Source organism: Oryzias latipes, chromosome 1, assembly GCF_002234675.1.
Source record: "Oryzias latipes chromosome 1, ASM223467v1".
In the NCBI taxonomy this organism is placed as follows: Eukaryota; Metazoa; Chordata; class Actinopteri; order Beloniformes; family Adrianichthyidae; genus Oryzias; species Oryzias latipes.
Genome location: NC_019859.2, coordinates 19,601,088 through 19,628,449, shown reverse-complemented (window position 1 = coordinate 19,628,449; position 27,362 = coordinate 19,601,088). Strand labels below are relative to the sequence as shown.

Sequence of the window (27,362 nt, the reverse complement as noted above, 5' to 3'; positions counted from 1 at the left end):
ATAATCAACCAATAAATCTCTCATAAATATATAAAAAGATCATGAAATTTTGAAAAACCTGCATCATTATCAAATATATTAAATTTTTCTTTAAAAAAAAACCTGTTCATTATTTTAAAACAGCATTTTAAAATATTCATTTTAATAATGTTGAATTTTATTATAATTCTGTCTTTTTTCAGAAGCTCGTATTTCAAAATCAATATTTTTCAAAGTAGCTTTGTTTTATTTCATGTTGCTGTTTTTCAGAATGGCGTATTTATTTCATGAAGAGCTTTTTCAGCAGAATGGGTCTATGTGTCAATCAGTGAAGGTGGGCGGGATCTAAACGCTCATTGGCTCATCCATGGAAATCGACTCATATTCCTGGATACCTGCTCTGCGGTGTGCCAGTTACAAACTAAGATGGCATATTCTGGCGACATCCGCAGGGCTTTGTTGACATTAGCCGATCAAATGGAGGGAAACAATCTTTCGACAGACGCTATTTTGAGTCGTTTGGATGACATATTTGAAATGCTCAGCTTAATAGTTGCTGCAGAAGATGCAGACATTGACGATTCAGTTTTTGCTAGTTTAAGAGCAATTGAGCACCGGGTTCACGTGGACCGCACCACGGAGGAGCTTTCTTTAAGCACCGGTCGTCCACGTCTTGAAGTTCCCGTGGAAACCCTCAGGAGTCTCGTTCTCTGTGGAATGACCACTAAAGCTATTGCTAGCATGTTAGCCGTGTCTGAAAGCACTGTTCGGAGGAGAATGCTTGAAGAAGCCTTAAGGTGAGTTCACAATTATTTAATTGTTTTCTACTTAAGCACAGTGGGTTTTTTTTAAAGAAACATTTAATGTTTTAGTCCCGGAAATGCATCTTTCATTTATAGTTTTACATTAGCCTGAGTCTGATTAGTTATTTGCCTTTGAGCTGTGTTGAGTTTTCTTATAGCACAAATCAAATGATGTACAAATGTGCATGCAGTCTGTGCTTGTGATTTCCTATTGAATTCTATATATTCATGATCCTTTTTGATTTTATATTTTACTTTTTCAGTTACTGATACAAAGCCCATCGAGACGACTGTTGTTGTGAATTTTGGCTATACAAAAATAAAATTGAATTTAACTGAATTTGGCCACCAGGTCAAGAGCAGGTGAAGGGTCTGTGTCTAGTTCCAAACAAGTAAGAATTTAATGTAGGGTCAAATTAAATTACCAAAATTAGTAAACATTACACATGTAGTATAGCATCTCACTCTGACATACTATACATCTTTGAGAAATTAAAATTTGCTTACTACTTGTTTTTCCCAACAGGAATATGTTATTGAAATTTCTCCATCATCTTTTTTCAGTCATGGCAGATTTTTTGTTAGTTGCATCGTTTGCATAAGATGCTTTAAGAAGCAATATAAAAAAATTGTTGTCAGTACAGGGTAGGATGTTGCTTGATATTTGTGTTTGATGAAATATATTTTTGAATGTTTATTTCTCTATCGATCTGTAACAAAGTGGTGTCATGTGAAGGAAATCTGACAGGTATTCATCAGTTGGTGATGATGAATTGGATGCCATAGTGTTGGAGATTCAGCATTGTTACCCCAATGCTGGCTGCAGGATAATGATGGGACATCTCCGATCCAGAGGCATACATATTCAAAGTAAGGTTGGACATCCAAACAGCACCAGTTATAAAAGTATTTCTCTTTCCCTGTTAAACTAGTTTAGTGGTGGATAATCCTGGTCCTCAAGGACCACCATCTTGCATGTTCATATCTTTCCTGCTCCAACAAAGTGTTCCAATGTTTTAATTATCTCTTCAGCATGTTCTCAAGTGCTAAAGAAGCCTGTTAATCACCCACTGAAATAAATCATTTGTGTTAGAGCAGAGAAAAATATTTTGCAACTGTCATTTTCATGTTTCTGAGGAGCCTGATGAGCTAAATCAGGTGTGTTAGTTACACAGAACATGCAGGTAAGTGTGGCCTGAGGATCAGGGTTGTGTAATTCTGATCTTGGCAGTAGTAATAACTTCCTAAATTGTCTCACCAGGATCTCGACTGGCAGATTCACTCAGACGTGTCAATCCAGAGGGAGTCATGATGAGAAGACTGTCCATTCAGATTGCAAGGCGCCGTCAGTACAATGTGCCAGCACCAAATCACCTCTGGCATATAGATGGAAATCACAAGCTAATCCGGTCATTATTTTGTTTTACGACTTCAAATACATCTTAAAAATTAATTTAAATTTTATGTAAATATGTCAAATTTTAAGCACATATCTGGTTTTGACTTGGTTGACAGAATGTCATTTTTTAACAAGACTGACAGATATGACAGTTAAGTTTGTCCTGTAAACTGTACAGGGTTAGGTTTTTCTGCGACGAAGAAAACAAAGACTTATCTATTTCTCTGCAAGTGGATGTATCCGAATGGAGCAGGGAGACTTTGGCCCGCCCATCGCAGTTTCTGAATCACAGCCCCTAGCTTTTTTAAACTATTTTTTTTTAAATCAAGATCTGAATTTCTTTTTTTTTCTTTTTATTCAATCGCAATTTTAATCTTAAATGTGTTAAAATGCGTCCGCCATCATGAGAAAAACATTTTAAAAACACAAGTTTCATTGGAGTGGGTGTTTAAGATATTACCCACACTTATTTCACATGTGTGTCTCAAAGCTAAAAGGGGGGTGTTTAAAATACTTTAGCCTAGTCTTCCAAATCCTGACCCTAACCCTTCCTCTGGGTCTAGGGCCATCCTGACCCCAACCTTATTCAATATAAGTGCGGCAAAGTAAAAAGTTCAGCACTAACCATACATATTTGGAAAATTACCTGAAAATAAATAAATAAATAAATATTCTTAACTATGGTAAGATGACAATATTTCCCCTTTTCCTTTAACCAGATGGAGAGTAGTCGTCCATGGTGGAATAGATGGTTTTTCAAGGTTGGTTGTCTACCTTAATGCTTCTACAAACAACAAAGCCACAACTGTTTTCAATGGGTTTTTGGCAGCAGTCAGCCAATATGGAGTACCATCACGAGTCAGGTAAATGTTACAAAATCACTTATAAAACATAATCTTTGGACTTTTCAGTACTGTTTTCCACCTCTTCCCTCAGGTCAGACAAAGGAGGTGAAAATGTGAAGGTAGCTCATTTCATGGTCCAGACAATGGGGCAGAACAGGAATTCTCATATTACTGGCAGAAGTGTGCACAATCAGCGGTATGGGCAACTGAAACCACACAAAACTGCACTCTTGGAACACAAACCTCTGCATGCACTGCAGAATACTTCCAAAAAATTCCTGGATCTGGACCACTCCAAAAATTTAATCATTTCTTCCTTGACCCATTTCACACACACATTCTAAAGATTGTATGAAAAGAAATTTAACTTTGAGTTTTGTCAATGGCCAATTCCTGGTAAAAACATAGCCCTATTGGCAGTTGAAATAACCAACTTGTATTAGTACAAGTAATGCCAGTCAGATATTTTTGGTCATTTTATGGGCTTGTTTAAAATTAAAAATGATTACTAACTTAAATTCATTGGCATCCCTTTATGACCTTCCCAATAATTGATACACAAGGATGTTTTTAAAATGATCTTCCATTTCTTTACAGAATTGAACGTCTTTGGAGGGATGTGTATGAAAATGTCCTGGACCTTTTCTACACAATCTTTACTGAGCTGGAGATTCAGGGACTGCTCAATCCTGGCGAAGAAATTGACCTTTATGCACTGCACAGATGCTTTCTTCTTCACATTCAACAGCATCTTCACGCATTTGCACAAGCTTGGAACCATCATGGACTGAGAACGGCAAACAACCGCTCACCCCTGCAACTCTGGCTACAGCATAGAAGAGAAGGGCATTACTTTTCACAGGTACAACTGTGTTTTATTCAAATTTTAACTTTCATGAAACCTTTTTCTTATGACAGGAAATGAATTGGCTTATGTTGGCTTTTTTGTGGAAAAGCATATTTTATGTTATATACTTTATTTATATATTTTTTTTTTACAAAGAATAGTTCATAAATAAATTCTAGTTTGGAACTGCTGTGTAAATCAATAGTAAGTGGGAGCTTGTTTTGTAGCATCAAGTGATAACAATTTGTCCCTCTGACAAAATTGATTTGCTCAAGAAGATGCAGCAACATGCGAAGGGGGGGGCTGATGAGATTTTTTTTTACCCCGATCAGTGATTGGGTATCTGCTTACTCTGAGTTCTTATCTGATGTTTTTGTAACAGATTTTAAAAATAAATTACGGTAATTCTAAAAGCAGATGCAGATTAACCTCAATTAGTATTCTTAAATAATTCTTTTATCATTTTACACTTAAACTTTTTTAAAGTACCAGTAGTTTTAACCATGAAATAAGAATAGTGCAACTGTCAAAAAAAAAAAAAATTAACTAGCCAATTAACTAATAAAATTAGGGGATAATTAGTCATGTGAGAAAGTTTGGTTACTTACTTTTAGGATTGAACATTTTCATTAGATGTGGTTCATATCCCCATTAAAAATTCTTACAACTAAATGATTTTCTTTTAATAAGTTGTAACATAAATGAGTATTCACAATTAGCTCACATTATTCGTTTTGGTTATTCTTTTTTTTTTGAGATTATGGGAATCTTTTTTTGACCTCTAAAGGTCTGGCGTTTACCTAAATTGAGATCACATTTTAGGTTTTAGTACCACATTATTTAATTCTGCTTAACTGGAGCTCAGTCAAAGATAAATAAAAAAGGCATATCAAACAATAGCAAGTGCCTTAAGGGGTTAAATCAACTTTTCCCTTCCCTTCCTACTTTCCCGGTTTTTTTCCATTAAAAAGGGAAAAAAAAATATTTCCATGGAAATGCCTTTGTAGGTCATTGTTTCCATTAAGACAAACAAATGCACACTTTGTCAGTTTAAAGCATTTATAAGGAGTTTTTGATCCCGAAAGTCTGAATCTGTGAACATTGCTAACTTTCAATTTTCTTTGCGGCGTATTTTTCAGCAATACAATATTGTGATCTGTTTATGATATGCAGACTTCAAGTAGAGTATTTATCTGGAATAATAAAGATAAAACATAAAGCATTCATAAAAATAAATTAAATGATCCCTATTGGTGTACAAAATCCAAGATATATAGACTCTCCAAATATGTGATCAGGCCCATTTCTGATCACGATTTGACTGGGACACCCATAAAAACACGCAGCAGATTGCAAAACAGAAAAATACAGTTCTTCCGCTTAGGTTTTATCATGTGTCATATTTCAGGTGAATGAGGACTATGGCGTGGACTGGACAGGACCATATAATCACCGTCCATCCACTGAGGTCACTGTTCCTGAGATCCAGCTTCCACATACATTGACTGAACAAGAACTTTCAGCATTGCCAAATACCAATGTTCCTCTATCTCAGTCTTTGCAAGTTTACTTGGAAACTATTCATGCACTCAAAATGATGTTTTAAAAACCTTTTATTTGTGACACAAGTACATGTTGAACCACTGTTGTCTTATATAATTCAGTTCTATCTTGAACTTTGATTAGTTGTAAATGTTATTTTATGTGTTTTAAAGTAAAGAAACAGAGTGTGACCAGAAATTCTTTTTAATAAATTTTTTAAAACATACAGTGATTATTGCATTTTTTTCTGGAATTGACAAAAATTACTGCCTTAGGAAAAAAAACGAATTCAAATGTCATAACATTTTCCCCCTTCAATAGTTCTGTAATAACAAAATATGCACATAATCACAAAATAGGCTCAGCTGATCACAATTAAGTTTGTCTTGTAGACTTGGGCATAATGGTGTATAAATGGGGAAAGTCATCATTTTAAGACCTTCAGATTTTTTTAAACCTAAACTCAAATTCTGTCGTATTTTTTTAAAACGTAAAACCTAAATATTTATCTGGAACTTAATGTGACTATATCAGAACAAACAAGCAAAACTGCATTGGAACCTAAATCAGACAAGAATATGGCAACACGCAGTGTAACTTCAGAAGAACTTGTAGGTCGTAGTCCTCCTAAACCAGACCAAAACCCGTGTCAGAGGAGGTGAGACATGCCTGCATGTCCACCAAAAATGACTCGTAGTTTTGGTAATGTGCAGGAATACGTAGAACCTCAAAACAGGTGGAGGACTTTGGTAAAGTTTGGTCGTTCACCACTTCAACAGTTATTTCTCTGGGCAGTACTTCCCATCCAGTCCAGAATTTGAGAAGGGCTTTTCGTTGTTCACACGATGCTGCAACACAGACAGTTTCGGACAATATTAGCTTAATGCCAACGTAAAATGGAATTTGCCATAATACGTCTAATGCCTGGTCGACCTAAACATTGCTGACTAAGGTAACAGCTTTAAAGACTCGCAGGCATGGATTTTCCAAACTATTTTTAAGAAACCGTTTCTGGTCTATACCCAAGTTTTTTTCCCCAATCTTATGCAATAAAGTATAATGCTATAGCGCCAGCTCCACCTAGTGGCCAAACTGAAACGCCCCCTAAAACAGATTAGATAATAAGCCAGTTTAGAAATTTTACAATGTTAATGATTTGCACATTTTTGTAAGAGCTTCTCCATTTTAGAAATTATGTAACACTGTATGGTTTATTATATTATTGGTTTATTATGTCACTAATTCATTTTACAAAGTGTGAACTGTATCAAATTAATATAAATATATTTAAAACATATATGAATTATGACTGTATTTCTATTCAAATATCTCTAAATTTGTAAACCACGTAAATTCAAAATTGAAAAGAATCGAGTGGATTGAACAACTGAAAAAACCTTGGCATCAAATAAAATTAATTCTGAAAATGATTGGTGATACCCAACCCCAATTTAAAAATGTACAATAATAATATGCCCATTTAACATTCCCACCCTAATTACTAATGGATTGTTTTAAGAGACTTACCATTTTCAATAAAAGAGCGCAGGTACCCTGCTACTCTGCACTGGTCTTCAAGCGAGCATTCATCATCGTCGTCATCATCATCAAGTTCCTTCCCAGGCCAAACTATCCTTTCAAGGATGGACTGCAAACAAAAGTATCTTGTTGAAACATGTTTGCCTTAAGCATTGTAAAATTTGTTTGGATTTTACAGAGAGAGAGAAATTCTTCCATTAATTGAATTGTGCATTTTTCTTAAATACTTGAGACAATTAGGACAGCTGGATTTGTAGTTTGGCTTCTGTGGGGATAAAGTAATAATCTTAAAACCAGATATTTTCGAAATTCTGATCTAAAAGAGGTAGCACTTTACCTCACCGGACGGAGCAGTCTCTGAATCCCTTGGTAAAAACAAGGGTATGATGTCTGGTCTTTCTGTCAGTAATGGCCACACCATGGTCTCCTTCAGCCCTTTCCTCAGCTGCTTGACTTGACGGCTTGTTCGTGTTATGACCTGCAATGTTGAGAAGGAAACCAAAATCATGAAATTTGTAGTTCAGATTAGATACTCCAAGGAAGGAGCTTTTTTCATGTTCCAAAAGTACTTTTTATTTGGCAAATGTTATTCACACATTTCTATACGACTTGCACAAAAACTGATGTAAGTTTATGTTGGTCACAGGTAATACATGCAGCCAAGATGTGCATTGCTCACGTATTTTTTTATTTGGGCCCTAGGTCAAATTTTGTTGTTGGGCACATGTATTTAAAGTTAAAGTACCATTATTTGTCACGCTCTTTGGTGTGTGAAATGTGTAATACGCATTTGATTGATTTGAATGGCTGCACGTATTTCGAAAATTAAGTGTAATTAGTCCCCTTTTTGGTTTTACATTTTTGTTAATGTCACATTTAGTTCATAACAGCTGATAACTTACAGCATGGAATAAAAGACGTTCACACAGCCACTTTCGATTGGTTTGTGAGACACCTGGAAGGTCCCAGGACAGGGCCAGCTCAAGAACACTTGCTTTTTCCTGTTCTGTCAAATCAGCAGTACCTTCAAGCTGGAATACAAAGACAAAAACCTAAAAACCAGTAGTAAGCGGTGAAGTGGAAGAATTACAAATTATTTTAAAGAGTCATTTATTTCTCAAGATCAAAAGGTAGAAAAGTACAAACCAGCTGAATGGTGGTACGGATATCAATATCAGGACAATCCTTAATTTGAACTGTCACTGTTTCGGGTGAGCCACCAAAAAGGACATGGATGATAGCAGGACTAATTCCTGACAGACATGGTCCACCATGAAGGAATGCATGGCCCATCATTCTTCCTGTATTTAAAAAATAAAAATAAAAAACAAATTGTATTTAGAATAGAATAGAATGGCTTTATTGTCATTGTGCATAGTACAATGAGATTTAAGCATCACCATCAGTGCAAGAACAGCAAGGAAGGGAAAAGTAATAAAAAACATCGTAATACAAAAAAAAAAATCACACAAACAGTATATACACAAGTGTGCATATTTAGTACATTAATACAAAGTTAAAAAAGCAAACCTTCAAAACTGCTGTTAATAATTTTGTACAGTAAATCTAGTATGTTGTAATTCATCAAAAATTAATCTAAACAGCAACACTAAATTTGTTTACCTGCAGAGACATGAATTGTCGAATACTATTGTCTCCTGTTAGTTTAATCCTGATAGTGGTTGAAAATCCCAGTTTATCTACAGTTTCTGAAACACTCAGACCAGCCCGTCTGGCACCAATAATCTTGTCATGTTCAAGGTCACTTCAATCACCTTTCTTCTCCATTCTGACGATCGGTTTGAACCGCAACAGATTGTCTTTACCATTTCTACATTCCTAAATGTATTGAATTGTTGCCATGTGATTAGCTGAGATTTGTGTTTACTAGCAGTTGGATAGGTATGCTTAATACCAAAATCACAGCTTTTTATTGGGTTTTTTTCTAACTACTTATGGCATTTCATTAAAATAAAAACAATTTCTGACCTGCCACCAAGAACATGTCACTCTCCAACAAGGTTTGGGAGGTGGATGGAGTCAGATGATCTGGTTCACCATCAAACAGTCTTGAAACATCTGTGTTCCCTGCACATAGTAAAGGTGAATTATCATGTAAATAAAATCTTAAACTATGATTTACTCTCTTAACTATTTATGGTGGAACAAAACCCCAAAATGAAGTATTCACATTTTAGACTACACTATTTTTGTGTTATAGTGAAATACATACATTTAGATTTTGATGTGACAGTAAAATACATACCAAAGTTCAAATGAAAGCCAAACTGAATAAGGGACATTATTTTTGAGAAGAAGAATCTCTTCACCCCTTCCCCAACAGCAGCATCCCCTGGAGAAATAAAGATTAAATCAACAAAAAATTAAACATATTTCCATCTACTTATTATTTTTCATTTGTGTGACATTACCTTGCAGTTTGCAGCAGACAGGGCTTGCCCACTCTACCTTTGGGACTTTGTAAAAGGAGAGAAGGGATCTCTCTTGATCCTCAGTACTTTCCCTCAAATCCATTTGCAGTACAACTGCCTTCCTGGTCTCATGCTGTGACAGTAGGTTGGACTTGTAGAGACTGGCAGCTTTGGTTCCATCTGGTTCACATTTCCACTCTGAAAGACAGTCATTTGTGTAGATAACTAAAATTAATAAGCACAATTATTTCATCACTAGTTGTGTATACTGAGCCAAGTAGTTTACAGAATATGTCCCTAGCTACATTTTGTGTTTCAGCTACCTGGTGCTTCCCCTGCACTTGACTTTTCTCCTTCTGGTTGAGTTGCTGCTTCCTGCAGTACCATTTCATCTGAAGAATGCACTGCTCTAACTGGCACAATGTCAGGATCCAAAATGGTAACATCTAATTCTTCTGCTTCGTTGCAAATATTCTGGGCATTGCTGTAGCTACAGGATGGCACCTCTATCCCTATCATGGAATTATTATTCTGCCTAACCTGGGCATCTGTTTCCAACTGAGGTGCTGTCTCACTCAATGGACTGTGATGAGAATAAACAAAGGTTTTAACATTCAGATATACATACAATATATATAATAAATTTTATTTTTTACAAACGCTTTAATAAAAAATTGAAACAAAATGTGTCTACCTTTTGCAGTTGATAATGTGGGTTTTCATTTTATTTAAAGGAATGTCTGTGTGACAACTTAGACATTTTGTGAGGGGCCCTTGTTGCTGGAGTATAAAGGAGCCCTGCAAAAAAGAGAAAAGAAATGATCCTCTGATTATTACAAAAACAATGTGAATGTGAATAGTTTGTCAATGCAACTAGTTGATTTGGTGAATGAAAATACTGATAGATTCAATGTCTCTGACATTTTTTTATCATAAAATTGTAGCTGCCCTGTTACTTGCCACTCAACTACATAAAACCAACACATTAAGAAAGATATAACCATTTGTAACCCCATTTATTACTCACATCGTCCACAGGAATACTCTTCTGCAGAGGTCTTATGTAAATTGTTGCCTGTCCAATTCCACATATGGGGCTGCGGATATATCTCACTGTATATCCAGTGTCTGGACATGGGATCAAGCCCAGGTTACGGCTTCTGGTTGTGCCAGAGATTCGCAGCAGTTCAAACCCTCCTGTGTCTTTCAGCTGAGGGAAGTTCTCCTCAATAGTTGATTTGAAAATGTGTGGATCATCATCCCTTACTGCAAAATAAATGCATCCCCAAATAATAAAATAAGTCAAATATATTTATGTTGATAATTTCCAACCTAAGTTTAACAGCTAAACTACCAAAATACCTTGAAAAGAAATCCGTCTCTCCCCAAGTCCAGCTGCGGTTAATTCAAACTTGGATGTTTTGGATGGCACTGTGTCTGACATGTGATCACTCAAGCAGAAGAATGAGTGTGTGTATGTGAAGCAGTTGGGTTTCTTCTTGGAAGATGGTGGGGTCAAAGATGACAATGATGTTGAGGAAGATCTTTGTCTGTACGGGGCGAATAGTCTTGCAACCTCAGCTTTAAAAGAAAGAAAGAACACTTAAAACTATGAACAACCTATAAAAACATTTTAATTTAATTTTCCAATCTTGGCTTTTTTTCAAAATTGTTTTTATATATGTTTTTGTTCATTTGTACATTATGCATTGATGATGTAGTCAGTCAGGAATTTGTTCTGCTCTGTGTGGCAGAGGTTCTCTTTGAAAATCAATTCACTAAGCTTAGAGTTTATGTTGAACTATAATCATCCTCTTTTTTGCATGATTGGCCAGTTTTCATAATCAATCACAGACATAATTTCTCTTAACACGTTTTCTTTAACCCTTGTGCCATCCTAGGCACTTTAACATTGGGAGTTGGGTCATCTAGACCCACTAGACAGTGCTCTGAACCTTTTTTCTTCAATGATTTGTGATCTTCACTGGTGTCCATGGATTACATGAAATCTTTCCAACTTTATCCACCTTTGTCATGGTAGGGAGAACACGTCAATGGAAGGGGGGGGGGGGGTCATAGCACAAGGGTTAAAACAAGTAAACAAGAAAAATAGTTCCTCACCCTAAATCTCTGAGCTGTTAAACACTTTCATCTGCTCAGAAGATAAACATACCCCCCAACATATTATTTTAAACGCCCTTACCTTGTACTGGGTTCAAACTAGTGTGGGCACGACGATGGTGGTTGCCGCTAGCATTAGCGTTTGGTAACGCTCCCGCTGGACTGTTGTGACGGGAACTTTGGGCAGAGTCTTGATCAAAAGTTGTCTGCTGAGGTATTATTGTTTCAGGTAATTGCACAGTGTTGCTGTCTAAACGATTAGCAACCTCTCTTAGCAACTCCGAAACGGACTTATCTCCAGCAGCCATTTTTCTCTCGGCTCGTAACCCGCCAGCTATAAATTGGGTTTGGAGCGTCACTCGATTGTTGAGGTGCATACCCCCCCCTAGTGTTGAGGGGTGGGCATTACGCCGTCACGTTTGCTGAAGCATCTCCGTTCGATGTAGTCAGGGTGCTGCTGCTCATGTCTGAGTAAAGGAGTAGCCAATCATAAAAGTGTCTCCGCCTTGTCTGGTTTGATTGACAGATGAACTCATTCTGCTGAAAAAGCTCTTCATGAAATAAATAAGCCATTCTGAAAAACAGCAACATGAAATAAAAACAAAGCTACTTTGGAAAATATTGATTTTGAAATCCAAGGTTCTGAAAAAAGAAGTAGAATTATAATAATATTCAACATGAATAAAATGAATATTTTAAAATGCTTTTTTAAAATAATGAACAGGTTTTTAAAGCAAAATGAAATATATTGAATAATATAATGGCTAATTTAAAATCAGTGTGCAGGTTTTTCACCATTTCATGGTCTTTTTATATATTTATGAGAGATTTATTGGTTGACTGTGTATTTGCATGAGGTCACATTTATTTATTTAATTAAATATTTATTTATTTAATTATGAACAGTTTAGGATTCCATTAGTTTCTTGATTAAGAAGTGAATAACTAGCTGCCAGAATGTACCAGAAAGCATCTAAGACCATGTGTTTTTCAAATATTTCGCTCCTCGCCCACCATATCGCTCAAAGAAAAGTTCAGGGAATTTTTCCTTGCCTGGCTTTCATCACTGGCTCTAAATGTTGTGCACAAGAATGTTGCCTGCGCTTTAATGATCCCCCCTTCAACACACCTGAACCACTCTGGCAACCCAATCAATGACGCTTTGCCACTTTTAGCAACGATTGGTCAACATCATTGCATTCGAGCCTGGCATAGTATGCATTTAAGAGTGCATTTTGTCACATTGCTCAAAGCGACCACAAGAGAACACCATGCCAAAGAGACTTTATCCATTGGGCGCTGATAAAAGAAAGAAGAAAAAAGATGAAGAACTTAAACATAAATCACAAGGTAAGTTTGGAGGATGTTGGCGCCTTTTTTTTTACATTTTCCTGCCTTTCTTTGCAGCTGCGCGATTTATGTAAAATACGCCTCGTGGATGGGGCCCCGGGGCTGGGGGTCCTGGGCGCGTTGCTGGGGGGGGGGGGGGGGGGGGGGGCTGTTTGACCACCGGGGGACAGTCTACCAGCTGTCCCCAATTTACCCCTTTCCTCATATAATCTCATATTAGGGTGAGGGGGTGGGGGGTTTAGCCTGCGTTGCGCCTTGGGGGGGGGGGCGCTACTTGGCAGTGGTCCCCCTCCCATGGTTGCCGTATGGAATGAGCCCCCCCTTCACTCTCGGTTTTGTTTGCACCTTAGACATGTAGGGCCCTTGGTAGGGGGGGTGCTTGGACATCACTGCCAGCAAGCAGCAGATGTCCTTTTAGCACCCTACCCGCTAATTGTAACTGCACCTTAGACATTTAGGGCCCCTTGGTGGGGAGGGTGATGGGACATCACTGTGAGTTATCAGGAAATGTCCCCTCAGTGCCCTACCTGCCAATTATAACTGCACCCCCTTTGTACACACACCCTTCCCCCCTCAAAATGTACATTCCAACATTAACACACACACATGCGCACACACACCCTCACTAACACACACGCACACAGTCATTTCGCAAGGAAGGTGGGACCTTGGACCATCTGTCCCCTACCCCATCCCCGGTGGGGCGTGCAGGGCCCTTGGCAACGGCGGCCGTGTCCCCCGGGTGCCGGTTTCCTGGGCCCGGCGGTGCCCTCCCCCCACGCAGGGAGAGGGATCCCTGAGCTTTCTGGCAAGGCCTGAAGCCGGGGATCCTACCACATCTGAGCCGGGGGTGTCCGTGTCCCTGTGGGGTGGGTTCTGGTCCTTGCCGCCGGGTGCTGGACCTCGCCAATTTCCATCTGTGGCCGAGCATGGTCGGGCCATGTCTACAACAACCCTTGTCGGCCCCCTTCTCCCTGGGGTGCCCCCCTCCTGGGCGGGGGGGCTGGCCCCTGTCTTGCACCTTTCTGGACCAACCGTGGGACTGGTGGATGGCTGCCTGGAGTGCGGAGCGGGTCTCCCTTGGGGGGTCCTGGCTCGTACCTGGGGTTGGGCGGGGGGATGCCAATACCCCTGGGTGGTGATGAGGTGCTCGTCTGGGGCTGTGGGCACCCCTCTCGGGTGGGGCCCGGCGTTGGGCCCTCCTGGCGCTGCGGGGGGGCTGCTCTCCTGGTTGGGCTGGGGAGGCACTCTCTTTCCCCCATGCCTCCCTGCTCTCTGGCTCTGGGGGCCTTGTGGCGGTCCTGCTGGCCCTGGCCTGGGTGGCGGAGGTAGAGTTTGCACATAAACGACCCCATTTGTCACAATTTCCAATGGAAAATTCGAAAATAATGCTGTTCCCCAAGTTCCCAAGATGAGGTTGGACATGACCTTCAAAAACGGCGGGGAGCAGAGAAAAGTAAAATGCTAATTATAATAATGGTATGGTGGCTGATAAATGTTTTAACTCATGTTATCATATTGTTTCATTATTTGGCAGTTTATGTCAGTATAAAAACTGCTGTTAATCTGTTATAGCAAGTCAGGTAGTCTTTTTCAACAATGAATGAGTGTCTTAAAATCTTGCATTGGCATGAAATATGGAGAATAAAAACTGTTAAATACAAATAGGAAAGAAATGTTCTCATTTATAAATGACAAACAGAATAAATGTACTAATTTTGATAATTATGAACATACAAAATAATAGATAAAGAAGAGTAGAAATGCTTAAATTTCCACTTATACTCAAATTATTGTTTACATTTATTATTTATAAATGGGTACATTTATTTATTATTTGTATTTTGCAGTTTTGGTTTTACATAATGATGGTGTTTTGCACAGTTCCTTCCCAGCCGACAGTTTCTTATGCTTAAGTATTGGAAGTTGTGCAGCATCCACATCCCAAGATGTTTCTGACATCATTGAAGATGTAATCTGAGTTAATCCCTCATTTTAATAGCTTGTAAAGTAATTTAAAAAACAGTGTCTGCATAACCCCTTTTTTTCATAAATAGCAGATGAAGAGTATGGACTCCCAAATTTTTCATAATTAAATGAACAAATATGACCTCGTACAAATACACAATAAACCAATAAATCTCTCATAAATACATAAAAAGATCATGAAATTGTGAAAAACCTGCACACAGATTTTAAATGAGCCATTATATTATTTTTAGTATTTTGCTGTAGTTATTTTATTAGCTTTATCATTAATTATTGTATAATAATAATTCTTGTGTTTTTAGCTGCAGAAGAAACTCCTGTCACCACACCTTCTTTTAAAGGGAAAACGTTGATGTTGCTGCTGGTTAGTTCAAATCTAGCCAATTTGGAACCTATATCAAACTTATTGTTTCATTATTACTTAAAAAATAGTCATACGTTTGCACACACACACACACAAAGTGAACCCACTTCTTTCCAACATTCTGCTTCCAGCGTCACAGCAACTGTTATGTAGATTTGATTATACTGTTTGATTTTTCACTGTTTGCTTTTGTCAAAGTTATGTATCTTATGTCCCAAAGGCTCCAAGAGAGGTGTGTATGGAAGAGGAGCCTACTGGATCCAAAATTCCACCAACCTCAAATCCAATTAGTCCAGCTGAATGGCCAACCACACTCTCTGATCCAGTAAGAATGGATTTGGTGCAAAGAGGTCCTTTTAATACTGATAAAGACTTTGACTTTCCAAAATCCCCCTCAAAATCCCCCTCATTGAGCTGTTGTGTTCTTTATTTTGGATTGTTGTTGTTGTTGTTGTTTGATTTGCTATTAAGTTGCTGTTTTTCATAAGTTAGAGTTTTGTGAATGTCATTTGTTGAGTGTCCAGTGTTACATTAAAAAATATTTATATACGATTGTCATTCACATGTTTTTCTTTGCACTTTTAAAATTGGTTGGGCACCACTAAATGTGCATCCAACATGCAGGCAATAAACTATTAAATTCTTCGGTAGCAACAATATTACATTCACAAAATGTACTAATAGAGAGATCTCATTTATATTACAACAGTTGTGCTTTGTTGGTGCTGCTGATCAGTTAGAGGGCCAACAAATTAAATTTTGCTTAGGGCCCCCGGAAGACCAGGGCCGGCCCTGCACCTGACTTCTGCACAACACAACTGATGGTCCCAACCCCATTTATGAGGCAAGAAATCCACCTATACTTGTGAATTGAAAACATTTAAGGGGACTACCTCTTGAATCTTATCAAGAGAATGCCAAGAGTGTGCAAAGCAGTAATTAAATGAAAAGGTGGCTACTTTGAAGAACCAACAATATGACATATTTTGAGTTGTTTCACACTTCATGGTTATGTATATATGTCCATATTAATTCACAGTTTTGGTGCTTTCAGTGTGAATCTACAATTTTCAGAGTCATTAAAATAAAGAAACTCTTTGAATGACAAGGTGTGTCCAAACTTTTGGTCTGTACTGTATTTTCCCAGAAGGCCCCAGTGAACAGGTGGTCAGCAGAACTTCAAACCAGAAGGAGCATCTAGGTTTTCGTGGCTTTAATAGTTTAATTATTCATACCTAAAGTCATCACTGCTCCCTTTTCTCTTAGGTGCATCACCAACCTCATCTCTGTCTCCTTCACCTCTTGCATGTGTTCCTCTCCTCTCCATCATATGGCCAAGCAAGGATTATTTCATGTGTTAAGAAATTTGAACATCCTCCACTGCCAGTACCCCATACCCCATCCCTGGTAGGGGGACTGGGCCCTTGGCAACGGCGGCCGTGTTCCCTCAGTGCTGGCTTCCTGTGCCCGGCATTCATCCCTCCATGCAGGGAGAGGGATTCCTGAGATTTCTGGCAAGGCCAAGAGCCAGGGATCACATCACATCTGAGCTGGGGGGTGTCCGAGTCCCCGTGGTGTAGGTTCTCGTCCTTGACCCTGAGCGCTGGGCCTCGCCAAATTTCCAACTGTGGGCAAGCCTGGTCGGGCCATGTTCACAACACTTCTTGTGGACCCCCTCTTCCCCTGGTTGTCCTCCTCATGGACGGGGATGGCTGGCCCCTGCCTTGCTCTCTCCTGGACCAACCGTGGGCCGGGTGGTGGCTGCCTGGAGCGCAGGGTGGATCTCCCTAGGGGGGTCCTGGCTTGTACCTGGGGTGGTGATGAGGTGCTCGTCTGGGGCTTTGGGCGCTCTCCTGGGGCGAGCCCCACGTTGGGCCCTCCTGGCGCAGCGGGGGGGCTGCTCTCCTGGTTGGGCGGAGCTGCACTCTCTGTCCCCCCATTCTTCCCTGCTCTCTGGCTCTGGGGTCCCCTGTGGCGGTCCTTCTGGCCCTAGCATGGGTTGCAGCTTTTATCATTATTGAGTGCTGTTACAGTTATAGCATAAAAACAATTTCAGTGTTTTGGTACATCTTAGAAATTATTTATGTCTGTCTAAAACAAAATCAACACAAACAAGCTCCTTTATTTTCTTCAAGAGTGACAGTGATACTATAAATCCTGCTCAGTACAGTTGCAAAATGGTCACAAGTTGTTGTTTAACAACAACTTGTGACCATTTTACTTGTAGCTTTAGCCTGAATGTTTACACGGCTGTCTTTATCACTGCTATGACGTACCTGCTGTCTCTCAACCATTTAGAGGAACTTTTCTTCATTCCTTCTACATCTCTGGCATTTTCTGTTTTGAGTCCTCGATTACTTTTCTTTTGCCTTTCCGTCTTTAGCGCCGCTGTCATCAGATGACTACATGATTCAAATAAAAATAATCAACAGCGCGCTCCCGCGCCCGTCTACTTTAGAGCGCGCTCCGGCACGTTCTCGCAGAAATGTGCTGGGGCGCGCTGTCTGTACAAGACCCGAGTGAGGGAGGAGCGGCAGCGGGGGGGGGGCGCTGATGATGTGCCTCTGTTACTGATCTCATCATGTATATGTGCACAAACAGCTGTGAAATTAAAAAATTTGAACTTTAAATAACTTCCCCTGCATGTCTAACTGAGGGACTTCATAGTCCACCTGGGAGACTTCAGTGCCCACATTGTCAACAACACCTGGAGCGGCGTGATTGTTACAAATGGACTCCCTGAAATGAACCTGAGCTGTGATGTGTTGTAGGACCAGTAGATTGATGATCACTTTGAAGTAATTTCAAGCGACCTTTGACACTCGGGTAAAGAGAGGGGTATAGCTGTCCACTGATCACTACCTGGTGGTGAGCCGGGTTCGCTGGCGGCAACCAGCAAAATAGTGAACCTGACCGCTGGTGCAGACTGCCATTGGTGACATAGTTGGGCATTGATGATCTGGGTTAAACCATCACATCATGTTTCCTAGCAACAAAGCCTTTCTCTTGATACAATGGTGACATCATTTGACACCAAATGATGTTGCCAAGCAACAAAGCCTTTCTCTTGATGTAGTGGTGACATCGTTTGACACCATATGATGGCTTTATGATGTCATTGTAAAAACTGATATATAACGGTACTTTTTGCAGTTGGAAACTTGTTTAGAGACACTTGTTTCACTCACATTTGAGTTTTAAAGCATTTTTGAAAGCCATGTTTCAACTGCTAGGAAGAATTCTAAGGAAAATCTTTTTTCTTGAGGCCGAAACTCCAACTTCTCGTTTTTCCTCTGACTTGGAAAAGGACAGTGTGAAATCTCAAGATGGTGCCAAAGTCAAACAAAAAGGGACCAAAAGGAGAATCTCTGAGGACAGCCAAGAATCTGTAACACCAGCAAAGAAAAAAAGGGAACTTGAGTTTCCTTCTCAAAAAGATGAATCTGCATGCTCAAAACCTGTTGGTAGCAGAAAGAGAAAGGCATCTGATACGGAACAACTACCAACCAAAAGGATAAAAGAAAGCACAGATGAAGAAGAAGACCCAAAGCTTGAATTTGAGGCCAAATATGTGGAGCTGAATCCACTTGGTGAAGGTGGTTGTGGATCTGTGTTTAATGGCTATCGTAAATCAGACAAGTTAGTGGTGGCCATCAAGCACATCCCAAATGAGAATATTTACTGCACACATTTTGATGAAAGTGGACGAGAGTTATCTGTAGAAGTTGCTGTGATGTTAAAACTTCAGTCTGGAACATCAAATTCAGCCGGCAGCAAAGCACCTATCACCTTGCTAGACTGGTATGTGCTGCCACATGAACTGATTTTGGTGTTAGAGAGACCAATGCCAGCATCAGATCTTCAGTCCTACATTGAAAGGCGTGGAGGTTCATTAAAAGAAAGTGAAGCCAAGATTATCCTCAAACATCTGGTAGAGGCAGCCATTCACCTTCAGGATGAAAAGATTTTCCACAGAGACATCAAACTAGAAAATATTTTGATAGAGATGTGTTCAGGCGCCCCACGAGTTCGTATCATTGACTTTGGACTTAGCTGCTTCACAGAGACAAATTCAAATCATAACACCTTCTATGGCACTGAATGTCACATCCCTCCAGAATGGCTAATTCGGTATCAATACAGCGCTGGCCCCACAACAGTGTGGCAGCTGGGAATTGTCCTCTTTGAATGCCTCCACAAAAAACACTTCAATTCATCTAGTTTTATAAGAAGAACGATCAAAATCAACAACAGACTTTCTAAAGACTGCAAAGATTTTTTGAAGCAGTGTTTTACCAGAGACCCAAAGGAGCGTCCTAGTCTGGAACAGATTCACCTTCACCCTTGGCTCAACTAAATCTTACAGTGAACATTTCAGCCAAGGGCCAGCCACTTGTGTTCCAGCTACTATAAAGACAGATATGATTGGATAAGATTGACAAGAAAATCTATACCTTTGAGGGAAAAGAGGCTGTTCCAACAGCATAAGAAGAAGCCAGACATGGTGCAATGTCATTTAATATTTGTAAAATATATTGTCTGTACTAAATGAACATTATAACTCAAACAAAACAATATTGATGTAGAAAATTGAAAACACATCATAGTTTCTAGTTTATTAGCTCTTCCATTGACAAGTGGGTTTTTCTCTGGGTACTTTGGTTTCAGACACAAATTTAGTTAGAATAGTAGATATAATTAAGTATTAGTAATAGAGAAATTTAGAATACTAAATAAAATAGGACTTTTCTACATAAAGAATGGAAAATTAGGCTGTTTTGGCAGCATAACAAGAAGCCCGACATACCACCATGTAAAGGGTAGCATTAAATCAGCATAGTTATTAAAAGGATTTATTTATTTATTTCAGGCATTGTCTTCAAACTACGAGCTTCAAATGATCCCTCAAATTAGCGCACTATTTTTTAATTGCGTAAATTTTTTTTTTCAAATCTGTAACTATTGTCGTTTTCTCAAATATAAAAAACAAGGGTCCAAATGTTTACTTGCATGAAATTTTTATACAAGTTTTATGCACTTCTTTAATAGTTTTCAGTGCATATCTTGGCCTCTGGACCTGATGTTTTGTTCTTGTTATTAACTTTTTAGATTGTTCAAGATTGTAAAAAATTCCCATTGGTGGTGTAAAAGTAAAGGTTAGAAGTCTGTGATAGTAGGAAAACATTTTTAGTTTTATTTTGATCTTTTACTGAAAATATATTAAAATTTGTATTTTCAAAGCAATTATTAGGTTTGATTAAAAATGTGTTAAATAGATTAATTCATTACAGACCATGATAATAATAATGGATTAGATTCATCTGCGCTTTTCCAGATGCTCAAAGCGCTTACAGTGTGTCCATTATTCATTCACTCCTCATTATATACTTGATGATAGTAAACTACTGTTGTTGCCACAGCTGCCCTGGGGCAGACTGCCTCTGGGAGGCAAGGAGGGTGAAGTGTCTTGCCCAAGGACACAACAACAGTGTGCCAAGGGGGAGCAGGGATCGAACCGCCGACCCTTCGATCCTTGGATGACCTGCTCTACTGCCTGAGCCACTGAATTAATCCCCCAAAAAAATGTAACGCATTACATCATTAAATAAACTTCTTGTCTATTGGCTGATAAATCGATTTTGTTGATCAAATAAGACTTACCCTTGTCACTATTTACTGACCTTGTTAAAAAAGATATGTCCTCTGAAAGCCAAATTATCCTTATTGTGCATGACTGTTACGGCTTTGGCCGTATTTGGGTTTGTTCTTTCTTTTTGTTCTGGGTTTTGTGTATTATATTTATGTATCAGAGTGGTACCTTTGTATTTTTGTGGATCTTTGTGTGTCTGTCTGATTACTTTCAGGTGTGGTGCTTGAATGGGTGTGGCTCCCATTTGACCCAAACTGATGGTAGCAGCCTTAAAAGCATCATGTGGACCTCCAGTCAGTGAGAAGGTGGCTTTGCTGCAACCTGTCTCCACTGCAGCTTTGTGCTCCTCACCACATTTTCTGTAGTTTGTGTTGCACTTTCTTTCTTTGTGGTTTTTTGTTCAGTCTTTTGTTTTTAGTTATGTTTAAGTGAAGCTGTAGGGGTGAACTGCCATTTTCTTTTACATGTTCATGTTCATGTTCATGTTCATGTTAGTCTAGGGAGGTTAGTGTTTGGTTGATTTCTCAATTCTTTCATACAGGTAAGATTTCAGACTTCAGTTTGGTGGGGTTTTGTTTGTTGTTTTGGCCTTTGTTCACCCTGAAGCCTTCTTGCTTCATCTTTTTAAGTTATTGTTTGTTTGGTATTTATTAATTTGTAAGTTTGGTATTTATGTAGGGAGTGAATCTTTTTGTGTTTTTTTTATTAATTTAAGTCAGGAAACAAACATTACTTTTATGTTATCCTCCTCTAGGTACTCCTAGACATAAAAAGGAGCACAACAATGACAAATTTGTTTTCACAAGTAGAAATTCACAACTTTTCTTTTTATCAATGCTATACTCAATTCTCAATTGATTATTCAATTTGCAATTTGATCATGCAATTTGAAAATAGGATTCAATTGTAACTTTCCATATTGTAAAATGTATTTTCAAATCTCAATCCTGAATTGCGTATTGAATAGTCAATTGCAAAAAAATGGTCCCTAGCGTTTACTTATATAGCCCTTAATTACCTTCTTAGAAGGTCCAAAGCACTTTACATTCATAGTCCCATGCGCCCATGTACACACACATTCCGACTGCTGCTGAACACTGGTGCCAACCTATGGCCAGTGGGTGTTTTGTTCAGCGCAGGTTAGCAGTGTTGCCCGCTCCTCCTCCTGTGTTCTCACCTGGTTGTGACAGCTGCTTACCATTTTCCGTTGGTGTTTGAGTATAAGTTGGTTTTTCAGTGTAGCAGTACCTTGTTTTGCCCTGAAGTTCTGTCAATGTTTGAATCCCTCTTGGCCCACGCTTGTGGTAAATTTTTGTTATTAGATATTTTCATTCTCCAAACATCTTGGATTCGATTCATTCCTGCTCCAGGATTCCTTTTTGTCTACAAGCTGTAACACCAGGAGCAATGTGGGGTTCAGAGTCTTGCCCGAGGACACTTCAACACGTGGGCGCGCAAAGGCTTGGGAACCAAACCTGTGATCTTACGATCAGAGGTCGACCACTCTACTTCTGCATGTCACCACAACCCAAAAAAATGCAATTTTGATTTGCACTATCAAATGTATTTTTCCATCGAGAATTGAAACTCACTTTAAATTATGGGTGGAAAAAAACTTCTATTATTTAAAGGTAAAAAGATTAAAAAAAAAAAACTTCCATAGATTTAAATTCCTGTTAGTATGGAAAATCTAAATACTCAGAAGTCAGAGACTTTGCAAAGTTTACTAAAAGAAAATGGTAGTTTTCTCACATTTTATTAAAGCAATTCATATTGTACATAAAAAAAAAAATCCTTTTTATGAGTACCCCTGTGGTCCCCCTTTGAAAAGTGCCCCATTAAAAAAATGTTTATGGTTTTTCTGTAAGTGCTTCCTGGCATAAAAAGTCCTCAATTTAAACAAAAGGTGCATCTTCTTATCAATCTTTGTTCATTTGGCTTATTTTATGTCATCATTGATTTAAAAAAAAAGGGAAATAAGTAAGTTGTTCATTCTAAACCTGAAAATACAAAATTGGTATCCAGTCATGGATACCATGCTAGTCATGTGACTGGCAAGATGGCTAAAAAATTACAAGAGATTTAAGTGAAGTTCACCTAGAATTGTCTAAAATCACGAATTCAAAAGTTGTGATCAAAATGAAAGTATAAAACTTGTTTTTGTTTCATAACTAAATCTGACACCATCCAGGTGTGCGTATGGCTGTTTCTTTTTGTATCCTCAGTCCTGCACAGCCTAATTTATCTATTAAACGGCTTGAATTGCTTGAAGTAGAATTTACAGAAAGCCTGAACAAATCCCAGAAGCATGTTTGCACCTGTTTCATTTGCCAGGAAACTTTTTGTGCATGCCATTCATTCTTATGAACGTAGTTAGTGTGGCACTATTTGGGGGGGCCTGTGAGTGAGAACAGGAAAGACTATTTTGTCTGTATATAAACGGAGATTAACTGAAGAGAATGGAAAACATCTTCAAGCCTCAAAGTTATCTCTTATTTTTCGTGCTTTCAGAGGTGTTTGTGTAGCTTGCTTAACATGGACATTATGTTCCAGCAAGGACAGGATGAGACATGCACTTGTTGCTACTGCTGTGAGAGGGAAAAGACGCACATATACCCAAAAATGACGTTAATGGCTTGATGATTATTGATAATAATTAGTTTCCTGGAAACTCTTCATGTCTCCGTGCAGACATCATGCAGTTGGTAACCTTTTGAGTAGACTTGCTGTGACAGGACGCCTTTGTGCTGCACACTTGGTGTTTACACTTCATCGAAAACTGTACTACACCTGATTAAAGGGTCACTCTGCCCATTATACTTGTCAGATCAACTCATGAATGGTGGAGAGAGCACACAGTTTGCACAAGGACTTTTCTGTCTGACTGGTGTTTTATGCATTTAGAGGAAGGTGAAAACTTCCCTTGAAGTGTTCATTACTTGACAGAGAGCCTAAAGGTGCAAATAACTTTGCTACTCGAGTCAGATTTGTAGCGCTAACAGGGCTAAAGCTACATTTCTGGAGTAATATATATAGACACATAAACTGCTGCATTTCAGCTGTATTTTTTTGGTGTGTTTTCTCAACATTTTACCCATCATATTGCTTATTTTCTGTTTATTTTTACATAAAAGACCTCAAATTTTTTGGTTCTTCCATCTTTGAACATTTGACAGATCCTACAGAATGGTCTGGAAGTGAATACGATTTCGCAAACAGGTTAATCAGGTGAGAAATGTAGAGGAGAGCAGCTTTGTCTGCAGTCATGTGTCAGCACTGCAGCATCACAACAAGATATTGTTGCAAACTGCACAGCAGACATTTAGTGCCCTTTGGTGGGGAGGGTGATGGGACATCACTGCGAGTAATCGGGAGATGTCCCCTCAGTGCCCTACCTGCCAATTTTAACTGCACCCCCTTAGTATACACACCCTTCACTCCTCAAAATATACATTAAAACATAAACACACACACCCTCACAAACACAAACACACACACGCAATTCACAAGGAAGGTGGGACCTCGGACCATCTGTCCCCTACCCCATCCCTGGTAGGGGGTACTGGGCCCTTGGTAACGGCGGCCACGTTCCCTGGGTGCTGGCTTCCTGGGCCCAGCAGTCCTTCTCCACGCAGGGAGAGGGATCCCTGAGCTTTCTGGCAAGACTAAGAGCCGGGGATCACATTACATCTGAGCCTGGGGGTGTCCGTGTCCCTGTGGTGTGGGTTCTGGTCCCTGGCCCTGAGCGCTGGGCCTCGCCAAATTTCCAACTGTGGGCGAGCCTGGTCGGGCCATGTTTACAACACCTCTTGTGGACCCCCTCTTCCACTGGGTGCCCTCCTCCTGGACCTCCTCCTGACTTGCTCCTCCTAGACCAACCATGGGCTGGGTGGGTGGCTGCCTGGAGAGTGGGGTGGGTCTCCCTTGGAGGGTCCTGGCTCGTACCTGGGGTTGGGGCGGGGGGCTGCCCAGAACTCCTGGGTGGTGATGAGGTGCTTTTCTGGGGCGGGACCCTGCGTTGGGCCCTCCCAGCGCAGTGGGGGGGCTGCTCTCCTGGTTTGGCTGGAGCTGCACTCTCTGTCCCCCCATGCCTCCCTGCTCTCTGGCTCTGGGGGCCCCACGGCGGTCCTGCTGGCCCTGGCCTGGTTGGCGAATGTGATCGCCCGGGGGGCGGTTGTTCTCTACCTGCTGCCGTGTGGCGTTGGGGGGTTCTGGCTGCCGCAGCTGCTGCGGCGGGGGTCTTGGTGTGGGGATGGCTGGGCACACTCCCTCCTTCTTTTTACATTCCATTATACATTTTAGAAGAACATAAACACTCACTTGAGCACAGGTGTTAGCTCACCTTTGCACAAATAGTTTGCGTGATTGAATGAAATACTTCACACTAAAGCAGGATTTCCTCTCTGCTTTTTGCAGATGATGTTGTCCTGTTGGCTTCATCGAACCGGGACCTCCAGCGTGCATTGGGGCGGTTTGCGGCCGAGTGTGAAGCGGCTGGGATGAGGGTCAGCACCGCTAAATCTGAGGCCATGGTCCTTGACCAGAGAAAGGTAGTTTGCCATCTCTCGGTCGGTGGAGTGTCCTTGCCCCAGGTGGAGGAGTTTAAATATCTTGGGGTCTTGTTCACGAGTGAGGGAAAATCGGAGCGTGAGATTGACAGGCGGATCGGAGCAGCGTCCGTAGTTATGCGGTCGCTCTATCGGTCCGTCGTGGTGAAGAGAGAGCTGAGCCGAAAAGCAAAGCTCTCAATTTACCGGTCGATCTACGTTCCAGTACTCACCTATGGTCATGAGCTATGGGTCATGACCGAAAGAACGAGGTCCCGAATACAAGCGGCTGAAATGAGCTTCCTCCGCAGGGTGGCTGGGCGCTCCCTTAGAGATAGGGTGAGAAGCTCGGTCACCCGCGGAGAGCTCGGAGTAGAACCGCTTCTCCTCCACATCGAAAGGAGCCAGTTGAGGTGGCTCGGGCATCTAGTTCGGATGCCTCCTGGACGCCTCCCTGGAGAGGTGTTCCGGGCATGTTCCACTGGGCGGAGGCCCCGGGGAAGACCCAGGACACGCTGGAGAGACTACGTCTCTCGGCTGGCCTGGGAACGTCTCGGGGTCCCCCCAGAGGAGCTGGAGGAAGTGGCTGGGGTGAGGGAAGTCTGGGCATCTCTGCTCAGTCTGCTGCCCCCGCGACCCGGTCCCGGATAAGCGGAGGAAGATGGACATGTTGACATGTGGACATTTTTGGTGCCAACAGGTATGTTTCTAACACTGTGTGTGTCTGGACAGGCCCCGCCCCTTCTAGATTCGTATTACATTTGAACCTGACTGTAATGATAAACATCCAGAAACTTGTTGCTTTGTGCTGCTTCATGCCCCCCCCCTTCTATAATCACCTTCCTACCCCCCCCCCCCCCCCCCCCCCCCCCCACATCCCTCTCTCTTCTTCCCTGCTTTCCTATTCCGTCCGGCCCAACACAAAAGATTTTCAAATATGAGTAAAACGAAAAACGTTTGGCCTCGATAAAAGGGGTTTATTCAGACATACCTCTGGTTTGTCAGAAGATATATATATATATATATATATATATATGTCAATATAAAATTTATAGACAGTCAGTCACAGATGAATGGTTTAGATAATCAGGCAATATTTAATAAGGTAGAATGATTATTGAGTTTTGTAGTCTTTGAAATGTTGGCTTCCTTTAGCAAGAATTTCTAAAACAAAGTTTGCATCAATTTCGAAAGAAAACAGCCTCAGCTCTATTTACCGTCTAGATTCCTGTGTAGGTCATAGAGTTGACAGAAGAAAAAAGAATATTTAAATAATCAAGTATAAGTAGAAAAATGAATAATGACAAAATGTGTCTTATGATACAGGAAAAAGTGTGAAAAATCAAAGGAATGCCATTGCTTAGGGGTACGGCAATGCTGCAAACCCTGTGAGGCCTCTATGTGCTGCAATGACAGACATGCACAATCTGAAGTGCCTGCAGCAGTAACAAAAAAAAAATCCAAATGTATGACTGCAAAGAAATGAGGGGTTCTTTCTCAACAAACACTGACAACAGTTTTCTAAGAGAAATCTAACAATGACGATGTCCAGAACAGATTACCTCACATGCCTCATAACAGGTTTAAAAAAAAGGTTTTTTTTTGTGAGTTGTAACAGGTATAAATTTGCTTTAACTTCCCAACAGATTGTCTTAAATATTTTTGGTGGGGGAAAAAGATGATCTCTCTTTGATCCACAGCAGCCCACAGATTAAAGAACAGGAGAAGAAGACACATGCATTTGGGTGGTATTCTTCTCTTTGACCTCTAACCTTAAACTACTTCCGCCCTGTCTGCTAGCTGGCACAGGAATGTGACACAGAGGAATCGCCTGAATAATATGTCCTCAGACGCTTCTTTTGTGCTGTCAGAAATGTTAAAAGGTGGAAATAATTCTTTAGTTGACTCTTTGAGGAGACAACGAGCAGGTCAGAGGTGAGGAAGGTCAGGCGGAG

At 40.2% G+C, this 27,362-nt stretch overlaps 3 protein-coding genes across 3 annotated transcripts; 2 read left to right on the top strand and 1 right to left on the bottom strand.

Moving 5' to 3' along the window:
* The first annotated feature begins 218 nt into the window (after window positions 1–218).
* On the top strand, window positions 219–5,615 carry LOC110013795. The gene is made up of 7 exons (XM_023957822.1): window positions 219–776; window positions 1,519–1,652; window positions 2,044–2,191; window positions 2,901–3,044; window positions 3,118–3,222; window positions 3,624–3,888; window positions 5,282–5,615. Exons 1-7 carry the CDS (start codon window positions 406–408, stop codon window positions 5,477–5,479), a joined length of 1,365 nt encoding a protein of 454 aa, XP_023813590.1. The 5' UTR covers window positions 219–405; the 3' UTR covers window positions 5,480–5,615.
* Window positions 5,604–12,028, bottom strand: LOC105358285. The gene is made up of 13 exons (XM_023957813.1): window positions 11,590–12,028; window positions 10,749–10,967; window positions 10,414–10,652; window positions 10,081–10,184; window positions 9,710–9,969; window positions 9,387–9,584; window positions 9,221–9,307; window positions 8,944–9,042; window positions 8,101–8,255; window positions 7,857–7,985; window positions 7,292–7,432; window positions 6,943–7,063; window positions 5,604–6,263 (listed from the first exon to the last, which is right to left on the bottom strand). Exons 1-13 carry the CDS (start codon window positions 11,882–11,884, stop codon window positions 6,043–6,045), a joined length of 2,268 nt encoding a protein of 755 aa, XP_023813581.1. The 5' UTR covers window positions 11,885–12,028; the 3' UTR covers window positions 5,604–6,042.
* A 6,508-nt stretch (window positions 12,029–18,536) lies between these two features.
* LOC110014423 (serine/threonine-protein kinase pim-2-like) lies at window positions 18,537–19,567 on the top strand. Its single transcript, XM_020701241.2, has 2 exons — window positions 18,537–18,598; window positions 18,679–19,567. Exons 1-2 carry the CDS (start codon window positions 18,537–18,539, stop codon window positions 19,565–19,567), a joined length of 951 nt encoding a protein of 316 aa, XP_020556900.2.
* The last annotated feature ends 7,795 nt before the right edge of the window (window positions 19,568–27,362 follow it).

What these genes read in the sequence shown, in the direction of transcription:
- LOC110014423 (XM_020701241.2), top strand. Translation starts at nt 18,537, where the DNA reads ATGGTGCCAAAGTCAAACAAAAAGGGACCAAAAGGAGAATCTCTGAGG. An exon ending in CTGAGGACAGCCAAGAATCT is followed by an intron (nt 18,599 to 18,678) that starts GTAACACCAGCA and finishes ACCTGTTGGTAG; the next exon opens with CAGAAAGAGAAAGGCATCTG.
- LOC110013795 (XM_023957822.1), top strand. Translation starts at nt 406, where the DNA reads ATGGCATATTCTGGCGACATCCGCAGGGCTTTGTTGACATTAGCCGAT. An exon ending in CAGAGGCATACATATTCAAA is followed by an intron (nt 1,653 to 2,043) that starts GTAAGGTTGGAC and finishes TTGTCTCACCAG; the next exon opens with GATCTCGACTGGCAGATTCA. An exon ending in GGAAATCACAAGCTAATCCG is followed by an intron (nt 2,192 to 2,900) that starts GTCATTATTTTG and finishes TCCTTTAACCAG; the next exon opens with ATGGAGAGTAGTCGTCCATG.
- LOC105358285 (XM_023957813.1), bottom strand. Translation starts at nt 11,884, where the DNA reads ATGCACCTCAACAATCGAGTGACGCTCCAAACCCAATTTATAGCTGGC. An exon ending in TGGCTTTCATTTGAACTTTG is followed by an intron (nt 9,043 to 9,220) that starts GTATGTATTTTA and finishes TACTATGTGCAG; the next exon opens with GGAACACAGATGTTTCAAGA. An exon ending in AGACTGCTCCGTCCGGTGAG is followed by an intron (nt 7,064 to 7,291) that starts GTAAAGTGCTAC and finishes TTTTGTTTGCAG; the next exon opens with TCCATCCTTGAAAGGATAGT.